This window comes from Podarcis tiliguerta (genome assembly GCF_965153285.1).
Source record: "Podarcis tiliguerta genome assembly, chromosome: 8".
Classification (NCBI taxonomy): Eukaryota; Metazoa; Chordata; class Lepidosauria; order Squamata; family Lacertidae; genus Podarcis; species Podarcis tiliguerta.
The window spans coordinates 86,646,878-86,670,758 of record NC_139541.1 but is presented as its reverse complement, the minus strand read 5'-3'; the positions used below and the strand labels follow the sequence as shown (position 1 = coordinate 86,670,758).

Genomic DNA, 23,881 nt, shown 5'->3' with positions numbered 1-23,881 from the left:
AAAACCCTATCAGTGTTTGGAATGTGGAAAGAGCTTCAGTCGAAAGGACAGTTTCACTTCCCATCAAAGAATTCATACACGGGAGAAACCCTATCACTGATTGGAGTGTGGAAATAGCTTCAGTCACAGCTACCAGCTAAGTGTCCATCAAAAAATTCATACAGGGGAGAAGCCATATCAGTGCTTGGACTGTGGAAAGAGATTCACCCGGAGCACCAGTCTAACAACCCATCAAAGAATTCATACAAGGGAGTAACCTTATCAGTGCTTTTAGTATGGAAAGAGCTTTACTCAAAAATGCCATCTTTGGGCCCATCAAAGAGTTAATCCATGAGAAAAACCCTATCAGTTACAAGAGTGTGGAAAGAGCTTCAGAAAAATGGATAGTGTCATGTCCCATCAGAGAATTCATACAGGGGAGAAACCCTAACAGTGGCAAGCATGCGGAAAGAGCTTCAGCCACAGGGCCCGTCTTGTTGGCCATCAAAGAACTCACAATGGGGCAAACTACAGTAGTGGCTGTGTACAGATTTAATTGGAGGAGACTTTAGTTCATATGAGGTAATGGTTGCAGCTGGGTTCTTTGCTTGGAATGTGGAAAGAGCTTCAATAGGAGCAGCAGTCTCACTTCCCATCAAAGAATTCATACAGGAGAGAAACCCTATCAGTGCTTGGAATGTGGAAAGAGATTCACCCAGAGCACCAGTCTCACGAACCATCACAGAATTCATACAGGGGAGAAACCCTATAAATGTTTGGAATGTGGAAAGAGCTTCAATACGAGCAGCAAACTCACTTCCCATCAAAGAATTCATACAAGGGAGTAACCTCATCAGTGCTTTTAGTGTGTAAAGAGCTTTACTCCAAAATGCCATCTTAGGGCCCATCAAAGAGTTAATCCATGAGAAAAAGCCTATCAGTTACAAGAGTGTGGAAAGAGCTTCAGAAAAACGGATAGTGTCATGTCCCATCAGAGAATTCATACAGGGGAGAAACCCTAACAGTGGCAAGCATGTGGAAAGAGCTTCAGCCACAGGGCCCGTCTTGTTGGCCATCAAAGAACTCACAGTGGGGCAAACTACAGTAGTGGCTGTGTACAGATTTAATTGGAGGAGACTTTAGTTCATATGAGAGGGATGCGGGTGGCACTGTGGGTAAAGCCTCAGTGCCTAGGGCTTGCCGATCGCATGGTCAGTGGTTCGAATCCCCACGGCGGGGTGAGCTCCCGTCTTTCGGTCCAAGCTCCTGCCCACATAGCAGTTTGAAAGCACTCTTAAGTGCAAGTAGATAAATAGGTACCGCTTTCGCGCGGGAAGGTAAACAGCATTTTCATGTGCTGCGCTGTTGCCGGTTCGCCAGAGCAGCTTCGTCACGCTGGCCACGTGACCCGGAAGTGTCTCCGGACAGCGCTGGCCCCCGGCCTCTTAAGTGAGATGGGCGCACAACCCCAGAGTCGGACACGACTGGCCCGTACAGGCAGGGGTACCTTTACCTTTACCTTTTACCTTAGCTCATATGAGGTAATGGTTGCAGCTGGGTTCTTTGCCACATCTGGTGCCCCATATTAATACCTACTACGTACCCAGAGCTGTGACTTTCAAGTCCTTGGCCAAGCTGTTGAATTCCGTCTTCAGGTCATGCCTGGACAGAGGGACAACAGTGATTGGGCGACACTGATGAGGTTGCTGTCCATGCTGAACTTTCCTAGGACGGACTTGGTGTAAAAAATGTGATAGTTGATTGAATATTAGATATTATAGAGTTTGATCAAAGTGTCCTAGTATTAATTGCATCCAGCCTTTTAGATAGGATGCATTAGGCTTGACTTTTGTATGCCTGCATTTTGTAACCCTCATTCCACCCTCCTGTAAAGTTGTCCTGCGTAAGTTTCCTACCGCTTCCATCCTTATCAGACCCTAGAAGGGCAGATGATGTTTTGGGAAAGAGATCTGTGTTGAGCTAGCATCCGTGTGAGAACTCACACCTCTCCTCAAAGGTCTTTGACACGTTTTGGGAAACGAGAACTAAGATAGGGACGAGGAACATCAACAGCCCCACCATGGGCCTGGTTGCCAAGGGAACGCTGCAACATATGAGACCCAAATGACCTGGGCACTCTGGGACACCCCAAGGTAATTTCAGAGGAGTCGATATCCGCATTGAGCCATGCGTCCCATGACCTGTGACCGTTCTTGATTCAAGTGGAAGAGTGTTGTGGCATTTTATGAGTCTTTGTGTGCTGTGTATATAAGCTTTCTTCTAATATGCCTCCTGGCAGCCTTTTCAAACCAGCCCTTCTGCTGAAGAACTGGATGGCAAGGCTGTCCTATTGCAATAGTTTGAATAAACTGGGTCCCTGCAGGACTCTGAGTTGGCTCTCCTTCTCTTGGTTCCGTGTTTTCATTTCAGATGTTCCCTTACATGTGTAACAAACCGCTGGCGTAGAAGCAAATTCTTACCACACAAGCAGGTAACGTACTTTATTATTTCTATAGCTATTAAATGTGTGCAGTGCCCTTGATCTGAAGATGCCAGGGTGGTTCACGTCACGAGTAGAGAGGTTCACAGTGCTTCCTCTTCCAGAGTCTCCAAGCTGCAAATTGGTGGGGCTCCTTGTTTTCTCCTGCTCTGGAGGGTGGGATCCGAACCAGTGGGTTAAAATATAACAGGAATGGAGATTCTGATTAAAATTCAGAAAGATCTCTTTGACAGTGAGAGCATATTTATAAGCAGAAGACACACGTTCTGTTAGCATTTCACTCCTCCCATTGCAAGGATCATCTGATTCTTGTTTACTCTCTGTTCCGTGAGGAAGGAATCCAGTCTGTGTGAATTCCGTCTCTGGTACTACTATTGCACTTTTTCTTTCTGCTGTGTCTTGCGACGAGACAGGATGTCTGTATGAGGGCTGCTCCTCTCATACGTCTTCTGTTCCTTAATCTGTAATTAGTAGAAATATGGCCAGATCCCTCCTCTCCTCTTTTACTCTCCTAGACCGGGGGCTCACAAGAGAGCAGCTGGCAGTCCCAGAACACCAGGACTCCTTCCCAGGAACGCTGTGTAGCTCTTCCAGTGCTGGAGGAGGCCGTGGGGCCTGCAAGAGTGTTCCCTTACGTTCCCCCACCAGCCCCACAGGCTGTATCAAAAATATATCTGAAACCCGTTCCTTTGCTAGGGGGTAGGGGGTGGGATCCCCTCTCAGGCCCCTGGGGATGAGGGGTTGAAATAAAAGAGGAGAAGGACCGCCCGGAGGACGGCCTTGCAGAGACACTCCTGGCCCCTTGCAGGACAACAAAGCAGCTTTGCCTTTGATAATTTAATGTAGGATTATGCAACTGTTATAATTTAGATATTATATTTTATGTGAGGGAATCATTGGGAATTTTGGTTCTCATGTATATATGTTAAGTTTCAATAAAGATATTTGAAAATTAAACAAACAAACAAACAAAGCAGCCTTGTCGGGGGAGAGAGACCTCAGGCGACCCCTCCGGGCCTTTCACCCCGCAAGCTGTTGGCAGAGCCGGGGACTAAGAGGCCATCCAAACACACCCAAATCCCATTCACCCACGCAGGACGACGAGCCAGAGTGGCCCCCTCCACATATAAACTTCCCTCCTAGTGATCTGCAGCCCAGAGGCTTGTAAACCCTTCAATGGAGTCCCGAAACCCCTCAATGAAACATCAGGATTGACCAATCGGCACCGTCCAAAGTGACAGGCAGCCAATCCGAAGTCAGGAAGCAGCAGCCCCGTGTCTGGAGCGCGCGATCCGCCAGGAGAGCTCGGCTCTTTTGCGCGACTCCTTGAGCGCAAGAAACCGAGAGCAGAAAGCGGGGAAGAAGCGCGCCACAAAATGTAGCAGCAGCGGATACAATGTTTCTTGCAAGACAGAAACAGAGGGGAATCCAGGGCTCCCCTCCCTCCCTCCCTCCCTCCCTCAAGCAGAAGGTCCTTTGCCCCTAGGGGGGGATCCAGCTTCGCCCCAGGAGGCAGCCCATACCCCAGGCAGGAATCCGGATCCTTCCAGAGGAGAAGCGCAGGAAGGCCTCGCGACTGGGGGGAGGTGTAAATCCCGGTCTTGCTCTTTGGGGAAGCAGCTTCTTCCAAGGCGGTGGGAGCTGGGATGACGGGGGGGGGGCACTTTCTCCTTTATGCATGACAACCACTCCTCTTTTGTGACCATGGCGCGACGTTTTGGTGACGGTGGGAGGGATGCAAATACGACCCCCCTGGGGGCTGCGATGCCCGGGGCTCCTGCTTTGCAGAGGGAGGGGGGAGGAGCCCGGCTCGCCCAGGGTTCAAAGGAACTGGGCTGGATTCCGAGAGAGGACTGGGAATAAAGGGGGCCACGTCCCCCAGAGCCAAAGACCCTTCCTCCCCATCCCTTCCTGCAAGGGGGGCGGGGCTGTTGTCTCTCTGCTCCGCAAGTGCTGCCTCGGGGGCGCCTTCGGGGATCCGGCGAGTCTCCTTTCTCTTCCCCCTTTGGGCGTCCTGGGTCTCCCGCCCCCTTTGGATTCATTTCGGTCTCCGCAAATAAGGCGCCTCGACGCGTCTGCAAAGTCCGAGGCTCCTCCCGGGCTCCGGAATAGAGAGGATGTGCGTTTGATGTGCTCCGCCTTGCAAGGGTTAAAAGGAACTGAGCTGCATTCCTAGAGAGGACAGGAAATAAGGGGGGGAGGACGAGGTCCTCCCGAGGAAATCCCCTCTCGCCCCCCCATTTCCTCTCTTCCCGGGGTCGAGGTTTTCGTCTCCTTTGCAGGAGCTGCGTCGGTGGCACCTTTGGGATCTTGTAAGCCTCCTCTCTCTTCCCCATAGGGCGCAGGGGGGAGAAGGGGGCAAGTCCCAGGGCGGCCAGGGAGGGGCGGCGGGGGGAGTTTATATTCTTCTTCTTCTTGGGCGATCCCTGGTAGCCGAGTAAGATGGTCTTCCACGAACACGGTTTGAACAGAGAGTCCGTAAGTGACTGCGGGGGCCAGTTCTGGATCCCCACGTCCTTCCACAGTGGGGACTTTGGTTTCCGGGCTGGAGCCGATCCCGGTGTGGATTTGCCAAGTGTGCCTTCCGCTTAGCGCATTTCCCCTTGCGTCCTGAGTTCGAATTCGAGCCTGTGGTCAAGGCTGTTCTCCAACTGGGGCACTCGCAGGCCAGTGTTTCCCCGTTGTCGGTGTTTACACTACATTTTTAAAGATTTGCCGTGAGAGCGTCATTAAACCTCTTTTGTTGACCACCAGCATTACGCTTTCCATTTTTAAGTTTGGAATAGAGTAGTTGCTTTGGAAGACGATCATCAGGCACCCGCACAACAATCCAACGAAGCTGATGTTGAAGAATCATTGCTTCAACACTGGTGATCTTTGCTTCTTCCAGTACACTGGCATTAGTTCTCCTGTCTTCCCAAGTGATGTGTAAAATATTTTGGGGACACTGTTGATGGAATCTTTTGAGGAGTTGGAGATGGCCTTTATAAGTGGTCCATGTTTCACAAGCAGACAGCAAGGTTGGTAGTGCAATAGCTTTGTCAACAAGCATTTTGGCTTCCCTGCGAATGTCCCGGTCTTCAAACACAGTGGCGTAGTGTGGGTTGTCAGCACCCGGGGCAAGGCAAGTAATTTACGCCCCCTAACCCGTGGATTTTAGTAGGGGCAGAGAGCTGCCAGATGTTGCGCCCGGTGCGGACCGCCCCTGCACCCCCCACGCTACGCCACTGCTCAAACAGTCTGCACTTCTGCTGCAACTGGGCAGTGCCAATCCTGGATGTGTTGGATTTGTGACCGTTATGCTCGTTTGCCTTGGCTAGCAGTAAAGCTCTGCTGGATGAAATATATAATTGCCTCTGATCTATTTTTTGGGAATCCTGCAATGTGTTTGACTTTTTACTCTGCTAACTATATGTGAGAGTTCTGCTCTGGATCAATATCTAGTAGAATTTAAATGACATACGATAAATGGATATTCAATGAGGAGAGGCAGACCCATGGATTGGAGAAAAAGGTGGGATGAATATCCCACAAATAAAAGGGGAATCCAGCCATTAGGGGCCAGTTTCGGAGCCGTCTTCCAGGGCAGTTCCACACAGAGGACCTTGCAACCATCCCATGGGATCCAGAGCAGGAAGCCCCATGGCCACATCCTCTCTGTGCCAAAGGGACGGTGGCTGGAGCTTCAAGTGGGCACTGCCAGTTCCCGAGGCCACCTGAGGGACCATGCTGGATGCCAAAGAACCTCCAAGCAAGTGGGGCTGGGGGGGGTTAAGCTATGTAACACCTTCACCACCATCATCATCCCCATCCCATCTTTCACCCTCCGTTCCCAAGGCAGATTACAAGATTAAAACACAATACTGAAAAGAACTTAAAGCCACTTACAATCAGAGAATGAAGGGCAGTCCTACTTTTCTTGCTTTCGAGAGCTGTCCTTTGGTCAGGTCAGGATCTGGCCCTCAGAACAAAGGAAAAAGGGACCCCACCCCAGTAGTCTGTCTTGAGAACAGGGGAGATTCCACGTTCTGGAAAAGGAGACAGGCGCTGGAAAGAAATGTGCCCTGGCGTTTGGGGGGGGGGGAGGGACCCCCACTCTTGCCTTGAGTCCAAATTACACTTGGTAGAAATGACTCACTTGTCAATTCTGACTTCATTCTTTCTCCTTTAAAAAAGAAACTCTGAGTCTGGGCTGTGATTCCTGCCAATACTTCTCCATGCTTGCCCAGGGAACCCTTTTCTCCCCCTTACTGTGTATCAGTTTTATACCAGATAAATGTATTTGCTTTTTAGGATTTGCCAAAACCTCTCATTAGGACAGGCAGAACTTGGCAGAAGACCTAGGGACTCCTTCCGATCTCTGGGAGGTGTCCAGAAAACAGAGATGGATGAGCAAGACTCAGCTGGCCCTGAAGCAGGAAGAGGCCTTGGAACCCACCATGGGAGCAGTGGGGGATTCTGGGAAAACTCTGTGAAGAAGGAACTGGGTGAGGAGGACACCCTTTGCTCAGAGGTGCAGAGCCAGCAGCTCAGTCAGTTCTGCTTCCAGGAGGCCAAAGGACCCCGAGAGGTTTGCAACCAACTCTACCACCTTTGCTGTCAATGGCTGAAGCCAGAAAGGCACACGAAAGCTGAGATGCTGGACCTGGTGATCTTGGAGCAGTTCCTGGCTGTCCTTCCCCCGGAGATGGAGAGCTGGGTGAGGGAATGTGGAGCGGAGACCAGTTCCCAGGCGGTGGCCCTGGCCGAAGGTTTCCTCCTGAGTCAGGCAGAGGAGAGGAAGCAGGCAGAGCAGCAGGTGAGAGAGACTTTCCTCTGGATACTCCCAAAGAGGAGGGAGAGTATTCCCAAATCATTTCCTAATGGCCCATCCTTTTTTGGAAAGCATCCAATGAATGATATTGGAGAGCCCTAAATTGTTTGTGTCCTAAGCCATTCCATTTCTAATCTACTTTTTTGAATCCTTGTTGCTCTTTCAGGGGAAGGATCTGTTAGCAGAAATGGGTCTTGATTCTTCTGAGGCAGAGAAGACTCCGTTGGACGCCAGAGTGAGGCCTCTGGGTAAGGAGGAAGGAGTTTTTTCTCTGTTTGGTCACATTTTGTGGATTTTGAAGCTAATCCGTGAATTCTTCTCATCTTTGGGGGGAGGTCACAGGGGACCAAGAGCCCAGGGTTTGTGTATTTTTGCACTCTAGTATGTGAAATGGGTACAAACGTCCACGTTTACATGGCAACTCCTACTTGTCTGAAGGCGCACCTGTAGTTTTCCTTCGGAGTGAAGCATGCGCTCTTGGCTTCCCACTCACCTTCTTCTCTCGCAGGAGACGGAACGATGCCAGCCAGACCTGCTTGTCCATCTTTTCTTGGTGGCGGAGGGGAAGCTGCCCCTGTGGACCCAGAGCAGGTAGGAGGAAGGGGCCATGTGGGGAGAGAGGATGTCATGGACTGGTGGACACAGAGGAATGGTGGGAGGAACCGCCAAGGAAGGAGGTTGAAGGCTCAAATAGCCTTCTAAGCAGTTCACACCCCATCACCAAGAGTGGCCAGGATTCACCCCACAATGGGGCTTTCCCCCTCTCATTCCCCTGCGCACATTGAAGATGTCTATAGGGCTTCAGGAGGGTCCTCCCCACCCAGCCAGAACAGCACAGAGGGACAGAAGGAAGGGGGTCCTTCCATGTGGAAAACGGGAATGTTTGTGCACATGATCTGAAGAATGCTTTGAAGAACACTGTTCATAGTTTCCTTCTCCCGTCGCTGGATGTGTGAGTGTTAGATCACGTGTCCTATGTTTACATTCCATGCTTGGAAGCCTGAGAACAGAAGACAGTTCCTATCACTTCCGTTCCCTTTGTTCTGTCTCCTGTTCTGCATGCGTTTTCGAATGTCTGTCTTCTTTGAAGTCCGGAGGAGTGGGTGCTGCTCTCAGCTCCAGACGGGTGAGATTGGACACCCGCACTCAGGGGGAGACACACCAACAAACACCAGGTTCTTAACACCCCTCGTTAAAATACAGTGGTGCCTTTGGCTACGTTGCCATCAGGTTATGTTACCTTCCGGTTACGAACGCTGAAAACCAGAAGTACCTGACCAGGTTACTTCTGGGTTTCTCAAGTTACGCAGAAGCGATAGACCGCCCCGCACGCATGCGCAGAACAGGCACTTTGGGTTGCAGTAGTTTCCGGTTGCAAACGGCCTCCGGAACAAATCCTGTTCACAACCAGAGTCACTACTGTACACAATGAATAATTCCATTAGCCCAACAAAATATGCATCCATAAAATGGGCAGAAAAAGATTCCCATTAAAACAGGACATCAGTTAAGAGGCAGAAGACAACAAAGTGTAACAGTTCACCTTTATTTGGTCTAAGAGGACAACCTTTTCCTTTTAGGGTCCAGTGTGCTTTGAAGATGTGGCTGTCCATTTCACAGACGAGGAGTGGGCGTTGCTGGATCCTGACCAGAGAGCTCTCCATAAGGAAGTCATGGAGGAGAATCGTGGGATCTTGGACTCTCTTGGTAAGGCTTCCTCTTGGATCATCCTATCTGCTTTGTAATTCAAGACATCTCTCTATGGAAGGAACCTCTGATTTTTCAATGGGGCTCAACAGCGCCACCCACAGCACCTGGGATGCTAACACTCCCACAGCCAGCCTTGGATGGAAGACTGTTGGCTGCTTTCCCTGTGAATATTCTTCCTCCAGTTCTGCCTTTTCAAAGCATAAATAATAAAATCATCATCATCATCATCCTGCTTACCCCCCTCCAAGCTGGCCCCCTTTTGCTCTTGAAGGGCTGGCCTGTCTGCAGCCCCCACAGCCTCCCATCAGGGCCCCTTCATGGGCGCAGAAGCAGAGGAAGGGCCTCAGGAAAGCAGCCAAGGGTCCAGCAGGGCGGGGAAGCATCTGGCCAGATGCACAGGAGGAGGAGGAGGAAGAGGGCTGACCGCTCTCCTTCCCCCTCAGACTCTATTCCTCAGCAGCCTCTCATCCCCTCATAGGGGCTGGGCTGCCAGAGGTGCAAGGTGCTGAGCAGGGGGGAAATTGCTCAGATGAAGTTACTCCAGGGCAGATAAGACCCCCCTCCCCATCCATATTTTTTTCAGGCTCCTCTAAACTGCCCAGGCCTTCTTAAATGTATCTTCAAAGTGATTCAGGAAGCTGAAGTGGCTTCTGTCAGATGGTCTATTTCTGTTTTTCTTCCTGTCCTTGGCTGACTAAAGAGACGAGTGACATTGGAGATGGCACAGATCCCATGATTAGGCCAAACAAAATCCGTCCCAGAAAATAACCAGGCTTTTTGAACCCCAGGCAGTGAACCCTGGAGGAAGACCTCACATCTAGCTCCCTTCAGTTCTTTCCCGGTCACAAGCATTAATCAGCACTGCTCCCTAATTTGGGACCATCGGCTGTGGCGAGGACTGCAGGGCCTTTTCCAACTGGCCTGGGGGACGGGGGGCCAGGCCCACACATTCTCAGCTACAAAAGGACTCCTGCTGCAGTGCCCAGAGGGTGGGGCTAGACTCACTGGAAGAAACTCTTGGGGAAGTGTGGAGTTCTTCTGCTATTGCTTCCCTGTTACAAGTGTCTAATCTAATGCGTTTTTAAATGTCCTTAAGCAGTCAGTGGCATTTTAATTTTCCTCTTCTCCCCCCTTTTGCTCTGTTGGTGGGTGGGATGGATAACATCATCAACAACAACAATTTATTATTTATACCCCGCCCATCTAGCTGGGTTTCCCCAGCTGCTCTGGGCAGCTTCCAACAAAATATTAAAATACTGTAGTCCATCAAACATTAAAAGCTTCTTTAAACAAGGCTGCCTTCATATGTCTTCTAAAAGGATATCTGGTATAACATTGTTTTGTTTTGTTTTGTTTTGTTTTGTTTTGTTTTATTGGTTGTTCTTTAGTTTGTGTTTTGTTTTTAAGGGGTGGGATCAGGGCTGCCTGGGAGTGGGCCCCAGCCAACAGAATGGCTGGGGCAAGTTCCACGGGGGGGGGGGGGGATGCACTGGGACTTCCAATCTCAGTGATCATGGGCAGGAGGAGGAGTTACGCTAACACCAGACCATGTCATTACTGAGGAGGCAGGTTTAGTCGTTGTTTGAGGACTATCCCTGTCTCTGGGTCTGGTCCTGACCGGACGGATACTAGAATCAGCAAGGGAAACCCACATGACCTTAAGGTGCTGCTGTGCAATGCCAGGTCAATGATTCATAAGACCACTGCCATCCATGACTTGATCTTGGATGGAGGACTTGACCTGGCATGTGTAACAGAGACTTGGTTGGATGAAGCAGATGGGCCTGTCCTTGCTGCTGCTTGTCCACCAGGTTTCTCTTATGCACAGCAACCCAGGTCATGTGGGCAGGGAGGGGGGGTTGCAGTGATTTTTAGGAAGTCACTAGTTTGCACCAGGTGCCCTATTGGGAAGACCCAGTTCTCTGAGTGCATGTTCTGGAAGTTGGGCAATAGGGGCAGTACAGGATTCCTTTTGGTGTACCGACCTCCCCGCTGCACCAAGGATTCCCTGCCCGAGCTGCTTCAGGTCATGGCGGATGTCGTCCTGGAGACACCTAGTTTAGTTGTCCTAGGGGACTTTAACATCCATGCCAACACGACCTTACAAGGGGCCGCTCGGGACTTCGTGGAAAGCATGGCCTCCATGGGGCTGTCCCTGAATAAGTTTGGCCCAACTCATAGCCGCGGACATGCCTTAGACCTGGTGTTCACCTCTATGGATGTTGGTGATCTGACATTGAGTAAAAGTGAAACAACTGAAGTGCCATGGTCAGATCACTTCCTGGTGCAACCGGACTTCTCTGCGACCCATGCCCTCTGCAGGGAGGTGGGACCAATTCGGATGGTCCGACCCCGCCACTTAATGGATCCAAATGGTTTCCAGTGAGTGGTAGGGGATGCTTTAACCCATGTTGATGGCCTTTTAGCTGATTCCCTGGTGGACCGCTAGAATGCGGAGTTAACCAGGGCTATCGACTGTCTGGCTCCGAAGCGCCCTCTCCGATTGCATGGAGCCCGGACAGCCCCATGGTTTTCTTCGGAGCTGAGGGCGATGAAACAATCGTTGAGACGGTTAGAGCGTCGGTGGCAGAAAACTCACTCCGAATCTGACCGGACACAGGTTAGAGCTCAACGTCGAGCCTACCAAGTGGCGATAGCGACGGTGAAGAAGACTTTCTTCACTGCCTCTATTGCATCTGCAGAAAACAGTAGCAGGAGACTCTTTCAGGTGGTTCGCAATTTAACGGAACCACCTTTACCACCGGGGCCTTGTAAAGACCCCAAGATCTCCTGCAACGATTTTGCAAAGTTTTTTGCAGATAAAGTTGCTCAGATTCGGAAGGAGCTAGGCACCACCGTGGGAGCAGGGCTGGGGCGGGAGAGTGCTGGAGCTCTGTCTGGTCAAGTTGCATGGAATCAATTTCAATCCGTTACCCCCGAGGATGTGGACAGGCTGCTTGGACGCGTGAAACCAACCACCTGTCTCCTTGATCCTTGCCCATCCTGGCTAATAAAAGCAAGCCGGGAAGGGCTGGGTGATGGGCTCTGCGGGGTGGTGAATGCTTCCCTCTGTGAGGGAACATTCCCAGATCCGCTGAAAGAGGCTGTCATTAAACCGCTTCTTAAAAAACCATCTTTAGACCCGGCCAGTATGGCCAACTATCGCCCAGTCTCAAATCTTCCATTATTGGGCAAGGTGATTGAGCGCGTGGTTGCTGAACAACTCCAGGCATGCCTGGAGGATGCAGACCATTTGGATCCCTTCCAGTCGGGATTCAGGCCTCATCATGGGACTGAAACTGCCTTGGTCATGCTGGATGATGATCTCCGGCGGGCTAGGGACAAAGGTGAGAGTTGTTTCCTAGTTCTGCTGGATCTCTCAGCGGCCTTTGACACCATCGACCACAACATCCTTCTGGACCGTCTAGAGGGGCTGGGGGCACTGTTATACAGTGGTTCCGCTCCTTGCTCCTGAGCCATGTTCGGAAAGTGGTGGTGGGGGATGAGTGTTCAGACCCCTGGGCCCTCACTTGTGGGGTGCCTCAGGGTTCCGTCCTCTCCCCCATGCTTTTTAACATCTATATGAAGCCGCTGGGAGAGATCATCAGGGGGTTTGGGCTGGGTGTCCATCAATATGCAGATGATACCCAGCTCTACCTCTCTTTCAAATCAGAACCAGTGAAGGCAGTGAAGGTCCTGTGTGAGTGCCTGGAGGCAGTTGGAGGATGGATGGCGGCTAATGGATTGAAGTTGAACCCTGACAAGACAGAAGTACTGTTTTGGGGGGACAGGGGGCGGGCGGGTGTGGAGGACTCCCTGGTCCTGAATAGGGTAATTGTGCCCCTGAAGGACCAGGTGCGCCACCTGGGAGTCATTTTGGACTCACAGCTGTCCATGGAGGTCAAGGTCAATTCTGTGTCCAGGGCAGCTGTCTACCAGCTCCATCTGGTACGCAGGATGAGACCCTCCCTGTCCGCAATCTGTCTCATCCGAGTGGGGCTTGCTGTGGTTATCTCCCGCTTGGACTACTGCAATGCACTCTACTTGCGGCGACCTTTGAAGGTGACCCGGAAACTGCAATTAATCCAGAATGCAGCAGCTAGACTGGTGACTGGGAGCGGCCACTGAGACCACATAACACCAGTCCTAAAAGACCTACATTTGCTCCCAGTACGTTTCCCAGTACAACTTGGTGCTGACTTTTAAAGTCCTAAATGGCCTCAGCCCAATATACCTGAAGGACCATCTCCATCCCCATCTTTCTGCCCGGACACTGAGGTCCAGCGCCGAGGGCCTTCTGGCAGTTCCTTCACTGCGAGAACCAAAGTTACAGGGAACCAGGCAGAGGACCTTCTTGGTAGTGGTGCCCGCCCTGTGGAATGCCCTCCCATCAAATGTCAAGGAGATAAACAACTATGTGACATTTAGAAGACATCTGAAGGCAGCCCTGTTTTGGGAAGTTTTCTATTGTCTGACAATTTAATGTATTTTAATCTTTGTTGGAAGCCGCCCAGAGTGGCTAGGGGTACAAATAATAAATTATTATTGTTGTTGTTGTTGTTGTTGTTGTTGTTGTTATTATTATTATTATTATTATTATTATTATTATTATTATTCCTGAGGCTCTAATCTGTTTGCCACTTAGTTTCAGGTGGTGATGAATTGGAGATGAAGAACGAGGGAGACCACAACGAAATCCACACAGTGGAGGAGCCATATCAGGATTCAGACTGTGGCGAGAGCTTCAGGCAGAGCTCCCATTCCACTTCCCATCAAAGAAATCTCCTTGAGAAGAAACCCCATCAGTGCTTGGAATGTGGAAAGAGATTCAGACACCGAGGCCAGCTTACTGTTCATCAACTTATTCATACAGGGGAGAAACCCTATAAATGTTTGGAATGTGGAAAGAGCTTCACTCAGAGCTCCCATCTCACAACTCATCAAAGAATTCATACAGGGGAGAAACCCTATCAGTGCTTGGAATGTGGAAAGAGGTTCCGTCAGAGATACAAGCTTACTGTCCATCAAAGAATTCATACAAGGGAAAAACTTTATCAGTGCCAAGATTGTGGGCAGAACTTCAGAAAAAAGGACTGTTCCACTTCCCATCAAAGAATTAATACAGGGGAGAAACCCTACCAGTGCCAGGAGTGTGGAAAGAGCTTCAGTCGAAAGGACAGTTTCACTTCCCACCAAAGAATTCATGCAGGGGAGAAACCCTTTCAGTGCTTGAAGTGTGGAAAGAGCTTCAGTCACAGCTACCAGCTAAGTGTCCATCAAAGAATCCATACAGGGGAGAAGCCATATCAGTGCTTGGAATGTGGAAAGAGATTCACCTGGAGCACCAGTCTCACAACCCATCACATAATTCATACAGGCGAGAAGCCATATCAGTGCTTGGAATGTGGAAAGAGCTTCAATCAGAGTGCCCATCTCACTTCTCATCATAGACTTCATACAGGGGAGAAACCCTATAAATGTTTGGAATGTGGAAGCAGCTTCAATAGGAGCAGCAATCTCACTTCCCATAGAATAATTCATACAGGGGAGAAACCCTATAAATGTTCGGAATGTGGAAAGAGCTTCACTTGGAAAATAAGTTTTACTTCCCACCAAAGAATTCATACAGGGGAGAAACCCTATCAGTGCTTGGAGTGTGGAAAGAGCTTCAGTCACAGCTACCAGCTAAGTGTCCATCAAAGAATTCATACAGGGGAGAAGCCATATCAGTGCTTAGAATGTGGAAAGAGTTTCACCCGGAGCACCAATCTCACTTCCCATCAAAGAATTCATACAGGGGAGAAACCCTATCAGTGCTTGGAATGTGGAAAGAGATTTATTCTCAGAAGGCAGCTTACTGACCATCAGAGAATTCATATAGGGGAGAAACCCTATAAATGTTTGGAATGTGGAAGCAGCTTCAATACGAGCAGCAAACTCACTTCCCATCAAAGAATACATACAAGGGAGTAACCTTATCAGTGTTTTTAGTGTGGAAAGAGCTTTACTCCAAAATGCCATCTTAGGCATTTACCCTAGAAGGGCAGATGATGTTTTGGGAAAGAGATCTGTGTTGAGCTAGCATCCGTGTGAGAACTCACACCTCTCCTCAAAGGTCTTTGACACGTTTTGGGGAGAACTAAGATAGGGAGGAGGAACATCAACAGCCCCACCGTGGGCCTGGTTGCCAAGGGAACGGTGCAACATATGAGACCCAAATGACCTGGGCACTCTGGGACACCCCAAGGTAATTTCAGAGGAACTAAGATAGGGAATAGGAAAATCAACAGTCCCATGGAAGTCCTGGTTGCCATGGGTATGGTGTCAAAGTGAGACATATGAGACCCAAATGACCTGGGCACTCAGGTGAATCCCAAGGTAATTTCAGAGGAGTCTCTATCGACATTGAGCCACGCATCTCATGGCCTGTGACCTTTCTTGATTCAAGTGGAAGAGTGTTGTGGCATTTTATGAGTCTTTGTGTGCTGTGTATATAAGCTTTCTTCTAATGTGCCTCCTGGCGGCCTTTTCAAACCAGCCCTTCTGCTGAAGAACTGGATGGCAAGGCTGTCCTATTGCAATAGTTTGAATAAACTGGGTCCCTGCAGGACTCTGAGTTTGCTCTCCTTCTCTTGGTTCCGTGTTTTCATTTAAGATGTTCCCTTACATGTGTAACAAACCGCCGGCGTAGAAGCAAATTCTAACCACACAAGCAGGTAACGTACTTTATTATTTCTATAGCTATTAAATGTGTGCAGTGCCCTTGATCTGAAGATGCCAGGGTGGTTCACGTCACGAGTAGAGAGGTTCACAGTGCTTCCTCTTCCAGAGTCTCCAAGCTGCAAATTGGTGGGGCTCCTTCTTTTCTCCTGCTCTGGAGGGTGGGATCCGAACCAACGGCTTCAAGATAACAGGAATGGAGATTCTGATTAAAATTCAGAAAGATCTCTTTGACAGTAAGAACAGTTCAACAGTGGAAGAGACTCCATCAGAAGGTGGTGGCCTCTTCTTCCTAGGAGGTTTTTAAGCAGAAGTTGGATGGCCAGCTCTCATTGAGTTGAGATTCCTGCACTGCAGGGGGTTGGACTAGATGCCCTTTGAGGTGCCCATCTTATATTTGTGCATCTGGCTCTTCCTGCCCAAGTGCAGAACGTTACATATGTCCCTATTGAAATTCCTTTTGTTAGCTTGTGCCCAGGTCTCCAATCTGTTAAGCTCATGTTGAATCCTGATTCTGTCTTTTGTGACATTAGCTACCTCTCCCAGTTTGGTGTCATCTGCAACTCTGATGAGCGTCCCCTCAACTCTTCTGTCCAAGTTGTCTAATAATGGCATTGAACAACAGCAACAGGCCCAGGACAGAAGCCTGCGGCAATTGTCGCTTTCTTCCAGCACAGTGAGAAATATGCATTGGCAATCTTTAGTGCAGTCGTTTCGCAGCCTGTATTGTGGTATTTACACTCCTGGTTCTGCAGAGGCCCATCCCCTCAACCTCCCAAATAGGAGGCAGCCAGCATGTTCAAAATTGACAAATTAAGGTCTACTTCTTGCTCAAGCATGTGCCTCCAAGCTGCAAATTGGTGGGGCTCCTTGTTTTGTCCTGCTCTGGAAGGTGGGATCTGAACCAACGGCTTCAAGCTAAGAGGAATGGAGATTCTGATTAAAGTTCAGGAAAAACGTTCTGACTGCAAGACGTGTTGAACTGTGGATCAGACTCCCTCCGAAGGAGCTTTTTAAGCAGAGGTTGGGTGGTCCTCTGTTCATGCATTGCAGGGGGTTGGACTAGATGTCCTCCGCATCTCCAGGAAGGTGGCAATGTCTGCTTGAAGCTCTTCCTGGGATCTGCTGAACACACAGAGGGCGCCTGCCAGAAAAGGCACAACTCCCGGGGGGGGCGGGGGGGGGTTTCCTCTGTGAGTGAGGAGAAGCAAGGTTACATAGTGACACCCAAAGGATACCAGAGAAATAAAGTTTCTACACAGGGATACAAAAGGTTATACACAAATTTATCTAGAGGTTCTACGCGTCACAAGAAGAGTTACTTTGTTTTGGAAAGTGTTGTTGTTGTTTAGTCGTTCAGTCGTGTCCGACTCTTCGTGACCCCCTGGACCAGAGCACGCCAGGCACTTCTGTCTTCCACTGCCACCCGGAGTTTGGTCAGATTCATGCTTGTAGCTTCGAGAACACTGTCTAACCATCTCATCCTCTGTCGTCCCCTTCTCCTTGTGCCCTCCATCTTTCCCAACATCAGGGTCTTTTCCAGTGAGTCTTCTCATGAGATGGCCAAAGTATTGGAGCCTCAGCTTCACGATCTGTCCTTCCAGTGAGCACTCAGGGCTGATTTCCTTAAGAATGGATGCGTTTGATCTTCTTGCAGTCCATGGGACTCTCAAGAGTTTCCTCCAGCACCATAATTCAAAAGCGTCAATTCTTCGGTGATCAGCCTTCTTTATGGTCCAGCTCTCACTTCCATACATCACTACTGGGAAAACCATAGCTTTGACTATATGAACCTTTGTTGGCAAGGTGATGTCTCTGCTTTTTAAGATGCTGTCTAGGTTTGCCATCACTTTTCTCCCAAGAAGCAGGCGTCTCTTAATTTCGTGGCTGCTGTCACCATCTGCAGTGATCATGGAGCCCAATAAAGTAAAATCTCTCACTGCCTCCATTTCCTCCATTCTATTTGCCAGGAGGTGATGGGACCAGTGGCCATGATCTTCGTTTTTTTGATGTTGAGCTTCAGACCATATTTTGCGCTCTCCTCTTTCACCCTCAATAAAAGGTTTTTTAATTCCTCCTCACTTTCTGCCATCAAGGTTGTGTCATCTGCATATCTGAGGTTGTTGATATTTCTTCCAGCTTCTTGTCCCACATAGAGATTTCTCAGGAGACTGATGAGGTGATCAGGCACTCCCATTTCTTTAAGAGCTTGCCATAGTTTGCTGTGGTCCACACAGTCAAAGGCTTTTGCATAGTCAATGAAGCAGAAGTAGATGTCTTTCTGGAACTCTCTAGCTTTCTCCATAATCCAGAGCATGTTTGCAATTTGGTCTCTGGTTCCCCTGCCTCTTCTAAATCCAGCTTGCACTTCTGGGAGTTCTCGGTCCACATACTGCTTGAGCCTTCCTTGAAGAATTTTAAGCATAACCTTGCTAGCGTGTGAAATGAGTGCAATTGTGCGGTAGTTGGAGCATTCTTTAGCACTGCCCTTCTTTGGGATTGGGATGTAGACTGACCTTCTCCAATCCTCTGGCCACTGCTGAGTTTTCCAAACTTGCTGGCATATTGAGTGTAGCACCTTAACAGCATCATCTTTTAAAATTTTAAATAGTTCAGCTGGAATACCATCACTTCCACTGGCCTTGTTATTTGTTTTGGAAAGTAGCAAACACTAAAAGCAAAAGGCTTCATTAGGAAGGAAAAAATAAGAGAGCAAGGCTGAATGAAATGGGGGCGGGGGGGAGCCTCCCTCGACCTCCGAGTAAAGGTCACACTGCGTTATTTCTCTCTTGAGGGTCCCAGTCCTTTCAAGGTGCAGTTTACACCAAAGTCAAGCCAGGCTGGTGTCGGGAGAGCTTCTTGCAGAGCCCCTCCCACTCCGGGTCTCCTCCTGCTTCTGTTTCCAAGAGAAGGAAGAGCTCAGAAGCCAGTCTAGGGGGTCCCCCAAAGAAGACCCCCCCCGGGTGCTGCTGTGATGCCCAGGGCTCCTGCTTTGCAGGGGGGGGCTGGGTGCGCCCAGCTTGCCCTGGGTTCAAAGGAGCTGGGCTGGATTCTGAGAGAGGACTGGGAATAAAGGGGGCCACGTCCCCCAGAGCCAAAGACCCTTCCTCCCCATCCCTTCCTGCAAGGGGGGGTGGTGTTGTCTCTCTGCTCCGCAAGTGCTGCCTTGGGGGCGCCTTCGGGGATCCGGTGAGTCTCCTTTCTCTTCCCGCTTAGGGTGCATTGGGGAGAAGGGGGGGTGTTCAGCCGTGCAATAATGTATTTGAGGGGAGGCAGCCACCCCACAGTTGAGGAGCATTGCCATTCATGTGATTGATAATGCGGGACGGGGCTTGCCAGCCCCCCCCCCCGTATTTTATTGCAGTTGGCGCTCGTGCCAGAGTCCTGAAGGGGGGCTGCATGGGGGGGGCTGTTCATCTCCTGCAGGGGGGACCCCCGAGTCAGGGAGCAGAGGGTCCTGGCCCCCTTCTCTGCAAAACCAGGGAGGGGGCGAGTTTGCAGGAGCTCTGCCACTCTCCTCTTCCTTCGTCTGGGGGTCTTTGGGTCAGAAGAAAAAGGCAGACAAAGAAACCCCCTTCAGATGGACGAATCAGGCGCATTGAGGAAGAGAGCGAAACATTTCGACACGAAATACAGTGGTACCTCGGACATTTGTACCCATTTCATATACAGTGGTACCTCGGGTTAAGTACTTAAATCGTTCCGGAGGTCCGTTCTTAACCTGAAACTGTTCTTAACCTGCAGCACCACTTTAGCTAATGGGGCCTCCTGCTGCTGCCGTGCTGCCGGTGCGCGATTTCTGTTCTCATCCTGAAGCAAAGTTCTTAACCTGAAGCACTATTTCTGGGTTAGCGGAGTCTGTAACCTGAAGCGTATGTAACCCGAGGTACCACTGTATCGTTCTTTTCCAAACGTTTTCACAATAACCTTCAGATCAAATACAGTGGGACCTCAGGTTGCATACGCTTCAGGTTACAGGCACTTCAGGTTACATATGCTTCAGGTTACAGAAACCACTAACCCCAGGGACTATTTCTGGAACGAATTAAGTACTTAACCCGAGGCGCCACTGGATATGCAAAGCAGGCACAGCCGACCTGCTGCGCGAGAAAGACCAAGAGCGAGGCTGCGGGGAGACGGAGGCAGAGAAGGAAGCGCCGCCGCCGCCGCTGCTGCTTCTTGCGGCGCCGAGTTCCTCCTCTGGACCCCCGGCGAGGGCGAGAGGGGCTCTGGAGCCCGGATCCTGCTTGCTGCTTTCCCGCGGCCCGATCCTGCAGGCTCTCCGGATGGTCTCCGGTCTTGGCCCCGCGCCTCCCCTGGGGGGTGGGGTTTCCCCACGAAGCTCGGCCCGATCCCGGCTCTCCGGGAAAGGGAGGGAGCAGCTCGCCAAGGGTTAAGGGGCGCCGAGCTGGCTTCCTAGAGAGGACAGGAAAGGAAGGCGGGCCCCTCCTCCTCCTCCTCCTCCTCTTCCTCCTCCCCTCTGACGTCCCTTCCGGCCTGGCCTTCGCCTGCCGGGCTGTGGCGGGTCTCCTCTCGGGGGAAGCCTGCGGAACTCCCTGCCCCGGGAAGGGGCCAAGGCGGGCCGGGCGGAGGGCGAGGCGGCCCTCGGAAGCAGCTCCGGAAAGCAGAGTCCCACCAAATGAGAAACTGCGTCGCTTCTCCTTACGCTGAGGTAACATGATGGATCTCAAGACTTGGTGGAGCTCAGTTGATTTTGTTTCCTCTTCAGCTGAGAAAAGGCTCTTTCTCCGGGGCCACTTGCATTCATCGTCCAAAGGAGCAGTCTCAGAATTGCTTCTCCATCAGGGAGTCTGCCAGCTGTTTCTCCCCTGGTGCTGCTGCTTCCTCCTGCTGCTCCTCTCCCAATATTTCCCAGCTTCTCCCCTCTGCAGCCTCTGAACTATGACCTTCTGCAAACCAGTGTTGTCAATCTATACTGTCCTCCTCTTCTCGGGAAGGTTCAGGAGGAGGGAAGGGGGTCTCCACCATTCCTCTTGGGTCCAGTCCCTGACACCACCTGGAGCCGTTGGAGAAGAAGGTGGGATAGAAATGCCATTAGTAAAAGAGGGAACCCAGTTGAGAACCCATCCGCTGCATTTGGGGCCAGTTTCCGAGACGTCTTCCAAGGCAGTCCCACACAGGGGTCGTTGCAACCATCCCATCGGATCCAGAGCAGGAAGTCCCCAAGGGACGGTGGCTGGAGCTAGACATGGGCCCTGCTGCTCAGCAAGCCACCCAAGCAGATACGGCTGGCTTGGGGCGAAGCTCTGGACTATGAAGTGGGCTTGGGAGGGACCCCCACTATTGCCCTGGCTCCAGATTACACTCACTTGTCATTCACAGTTATGACTTCTTCCTCCTCCTTCTCTCCCAACGATTCCTCAGGGAACATTCTTCTTCTTTCGGCTGTGTATTGATCTTATAATAGAATTGTGTGTTTTATTCGTAGGATTTGCTGCACCTAGCATTAGGACACACAGAACTTGGCAGAGGACCAAGGGGCTCCTTCCGATCTCTTGGAGACTTCCAGAGAGCCCAGATGGATGAGCAAGACTCAGCTGGCCCTGAAGGAGGAAGAGGCCATGCCATGGAAATGGGGAGCAGTGGGGAATTCTGGGAAAACTCCATGCAGAAGAACCCAGGTGAGGAGGACACCCCTTGCTCAGAGGTGCAGAGCCAGCAGCTCAGGCAGTTCTGCTCCCAGGAGGCCAAAGGACCCCGAGAGGTTTGCAGCCAATTCTACCACCTTGACCATCAGTGGCTGAAGCCAGAAAGGCACACGAAAGCTGAGATGCTGGACCTGGTGATCTTGGAGCAGTTCCTGGCTGTCCTTCCTGTGGAGATGGAAGGCTGGGTGAGGGAATGTGGAGCGGAGACCAGTTCCCAGGCGGTGGCCCTGGCCGAAGGTTTCCTCCTGAGTCAGGCAGAGGAGAGGAAGCAGGCAGAGCAGCAGGTGAGAGAGACTTTCCTCTGGATACTCCCAAGGGGCTCCAAAGAGGAGGGAGAGTATTCCCAAATCATTTCCTAATGGCCCATCCTTTTTTGGAAAGCATCTAGGAACAGATTTTCTCCTTCTCCTTCTTCTTATTCTTCCTCTCCTCCTCCTCCTCCTCCTCCTCCTCCTCCTCCTCCTCCTCCTCCTCCTCCTTCTTCTTCTTCTTCTTCTTCTTCTTACCACACTCCTGTGGCTGGGTGCCTTCCAGCACATATAAAAGCATAAGAAGACATCAGATGTCTTCTAAAAGTTATGCAGTTTTTTATGCCCTTATCACCTGATGGGAGGGCATTCCCCAGGGTGGGGGCCACTGTGGAGAAGGTCTTCTGCCTGGTTCCCTGTAACTTCACTTATCACAGTGAGGGAATCAGCAGAAGACCCTCGGAACTGGACCTCAGTTCATGGAGACGCTCCTCTGGGTATACTGGGCCTTTGAGGCCATTTAGGGCTTTGAATTGTGCTGGGAAACGTTCTGGGAGCCAGTGAAGATCCTTGAGGACCAATGTTTCATGGTCCTGGCAGCCAACCCCAGACACCAGTCTAGCAGAAGCAGGAAACGGCTTTCACCTCTGTCCCCGAAGGCGCTTTCCTCTGCCATTCCTTCTCTAACCCTTCTCCCCATTCTCTGTTTTGAATCCTTGTTGCTCTTTCAGAGGAAGGATCTTTTGGCAGAAATGGGTCTTGCTTCTTCTGAGGCAGAGAAGACTCCGCTGGACGCCAGAGTGAGGCCTCTGGGTAAGGAGGAAGGAGTGTTTTCTCCCCCGTTTTGTCACATTCTCTTGGTTTTAAAACTAATCTCTGAGTTCTTTACATCTTTTGGGGGAAGACACATGGAGCCCAGAGCTCAGAGGGGGGGAGATGTATTTTTGCACAACTATTATATGAAATTGGTACAAATGTCCAAATGTACTCAGCTGGGAAGACTTTTACTACAGCTGGTTCAATTCCACAGTTTATTATCTCTTCCAGCAACGCCTGTACATTAGTCCAAAGTGAGCTCTGATTGACCGGAGAACCTCTGCTTCTTAATGGCAGCAAAGGAGGGTTTTCGGCAGGTGAAGGGCTTTTGCACTCAGCGCCTCCATGCCTCCCACAATCCATGCTAGAGCCGGAGCCAGGTACAGAGACAAACTGGGAGTGAAGCCCGTTCCCCCCTGTCCCTGGGGGAAACTTGCAAGGAGAATTACCCTCAGTCATCCTTGTTTTTCCTTTGCCAACGATCTCCCGCTGCCTCCATTAAAGCAGCGCGGAACCGGAAGCTAGCAGGGGAGACTTGGACAAGCCCCATCTGTACTTAGAGATGCACTGTTTCACCTCTGAGAGAAGCAGGCGCTCACGGTTTCCACTTACCTTGGTCTCTCCCAGGTGACGGAATGATGCCACCAAGACCTGCTCCTTCATCTTTTCATGGTGGTGGAGAGGAGGCAGCGGCTGTGGACCCAGATCAGGTAGGGGGAAGGAGCCTTGTGGGGAAGGACTGCTTGGATGCAGACTGGCTGGATGCAGAGGAATGGTGGGAGGAGCCAGAGAAGAGGGAGCCGACTGGGAAGAGGAGGAGGAGGAGGGGTCTGAAGCTGGAGAGGGAAGAGGGCTCAGGGAGCAGAGGGAGTCTGTGGCAGAGAGCAGCCCAGACTCCGAGGCAGAAGCTGCAGCAGGAGAGAGGGATGAGGAAGGCAGAGAGGGGTCTGGCCGCTGTAGAAAAGAACAGAGCCACCTGAATGTTCTCTAAGAGGACAGCCTTTTTCCTGTTCTGTTAGGGTCCAGTCTGCTTTGAAGATATGGCTGTCCATTTCACAGACGAGGAGTGGGCGTTGCTGGATCCTGACCAGAGAGCTCTCCATAAGGAAGTCATGGAGGAGAATCGTGGGATCTTGGACTCTCTCGGTAAGGCTCCCTATTGGATCATCCTATCTGCTTTGTAATTCAAGACATCTCTCTATGTGACGAACCTCTGATATATCGATGAGGCTCAACAGCGCCACCCACAGCACCTGGGATGTTAACACTCCCACAGGAAACCTTGGATGGATGGCTATTGATTGTTTTCCCTGTGCATATTCTTCCTCCAGTTCTGCCGTTTAAAACCATGATCAGGCTGTCTGAACTGCCCAGGCCTTCTTAAATGTAGGATTCAGAGTGATTTGGGATGTTGAAGTAGCTTCAG

At 50.7% G+C, this 23,881-nt stretch overlaps 2 protein-coding genes and 1 long non-coding RNA gene across 4 annotated transcripts in view; all 3 read left to right on the top strand.

The window, feature by feature from the left end:
* The window catches only part of LOC310684242 (uncharacterized protein), a 47,892-nt gene that overhangs the window by 18,706 nt on the left and 5,305 nt on the right, over window positions 1-23,881 (top strand). The window lies entirely within an intron of this gene.
* LOC310684853 lies at window positions 595-2,381 on the top strand. Its single transcript, XR_014514877.1, has 2 exons — window positions 595-1,933; window positions 1,997-2,381. It is a non-coding gene; the product is annotated as an uncharacterized lncRNA (long non-coding RNA).
* LOC310684282 (uncharacterized protein) lies at window positions 4,749-15,023 on the top strand. 2 transcript variants are annotated; one of them, XM_083455146.1, is made up of 7 exons: window positions 4,749-4,791; window positions 5,370-5,499; window positions 6,773-7,277; window positions 7,459-7,540; window positions 7,801-7,883; window positions 8,873-8,999; window positions 13,648-15,023. In XM_083455146.1, exons 2-7 carry the CDS (start codon window positions 5,477-5,479, stop codon window positions 14,973-14,975), a joined length of 2,148 nt encoding a protein of 715 aa, XP_083311272.1. In that variant the 5' UTR covers window positions 4,749-4,791; window positions 5,370-5,476; the 3' UTR covers window positions 14,976-15,023. The 2 variants fall into 2 exon arrangements, with proteins under 2 accessions (XP_083311272.1, XP_083311273.1); XM_083455147.1 differs by lacking the exons at window positions 4,749-4,791; window positions 5,370-5,499; window positions 7,459-7,540 and having other exon boundaries at window positions 7,055-7,277.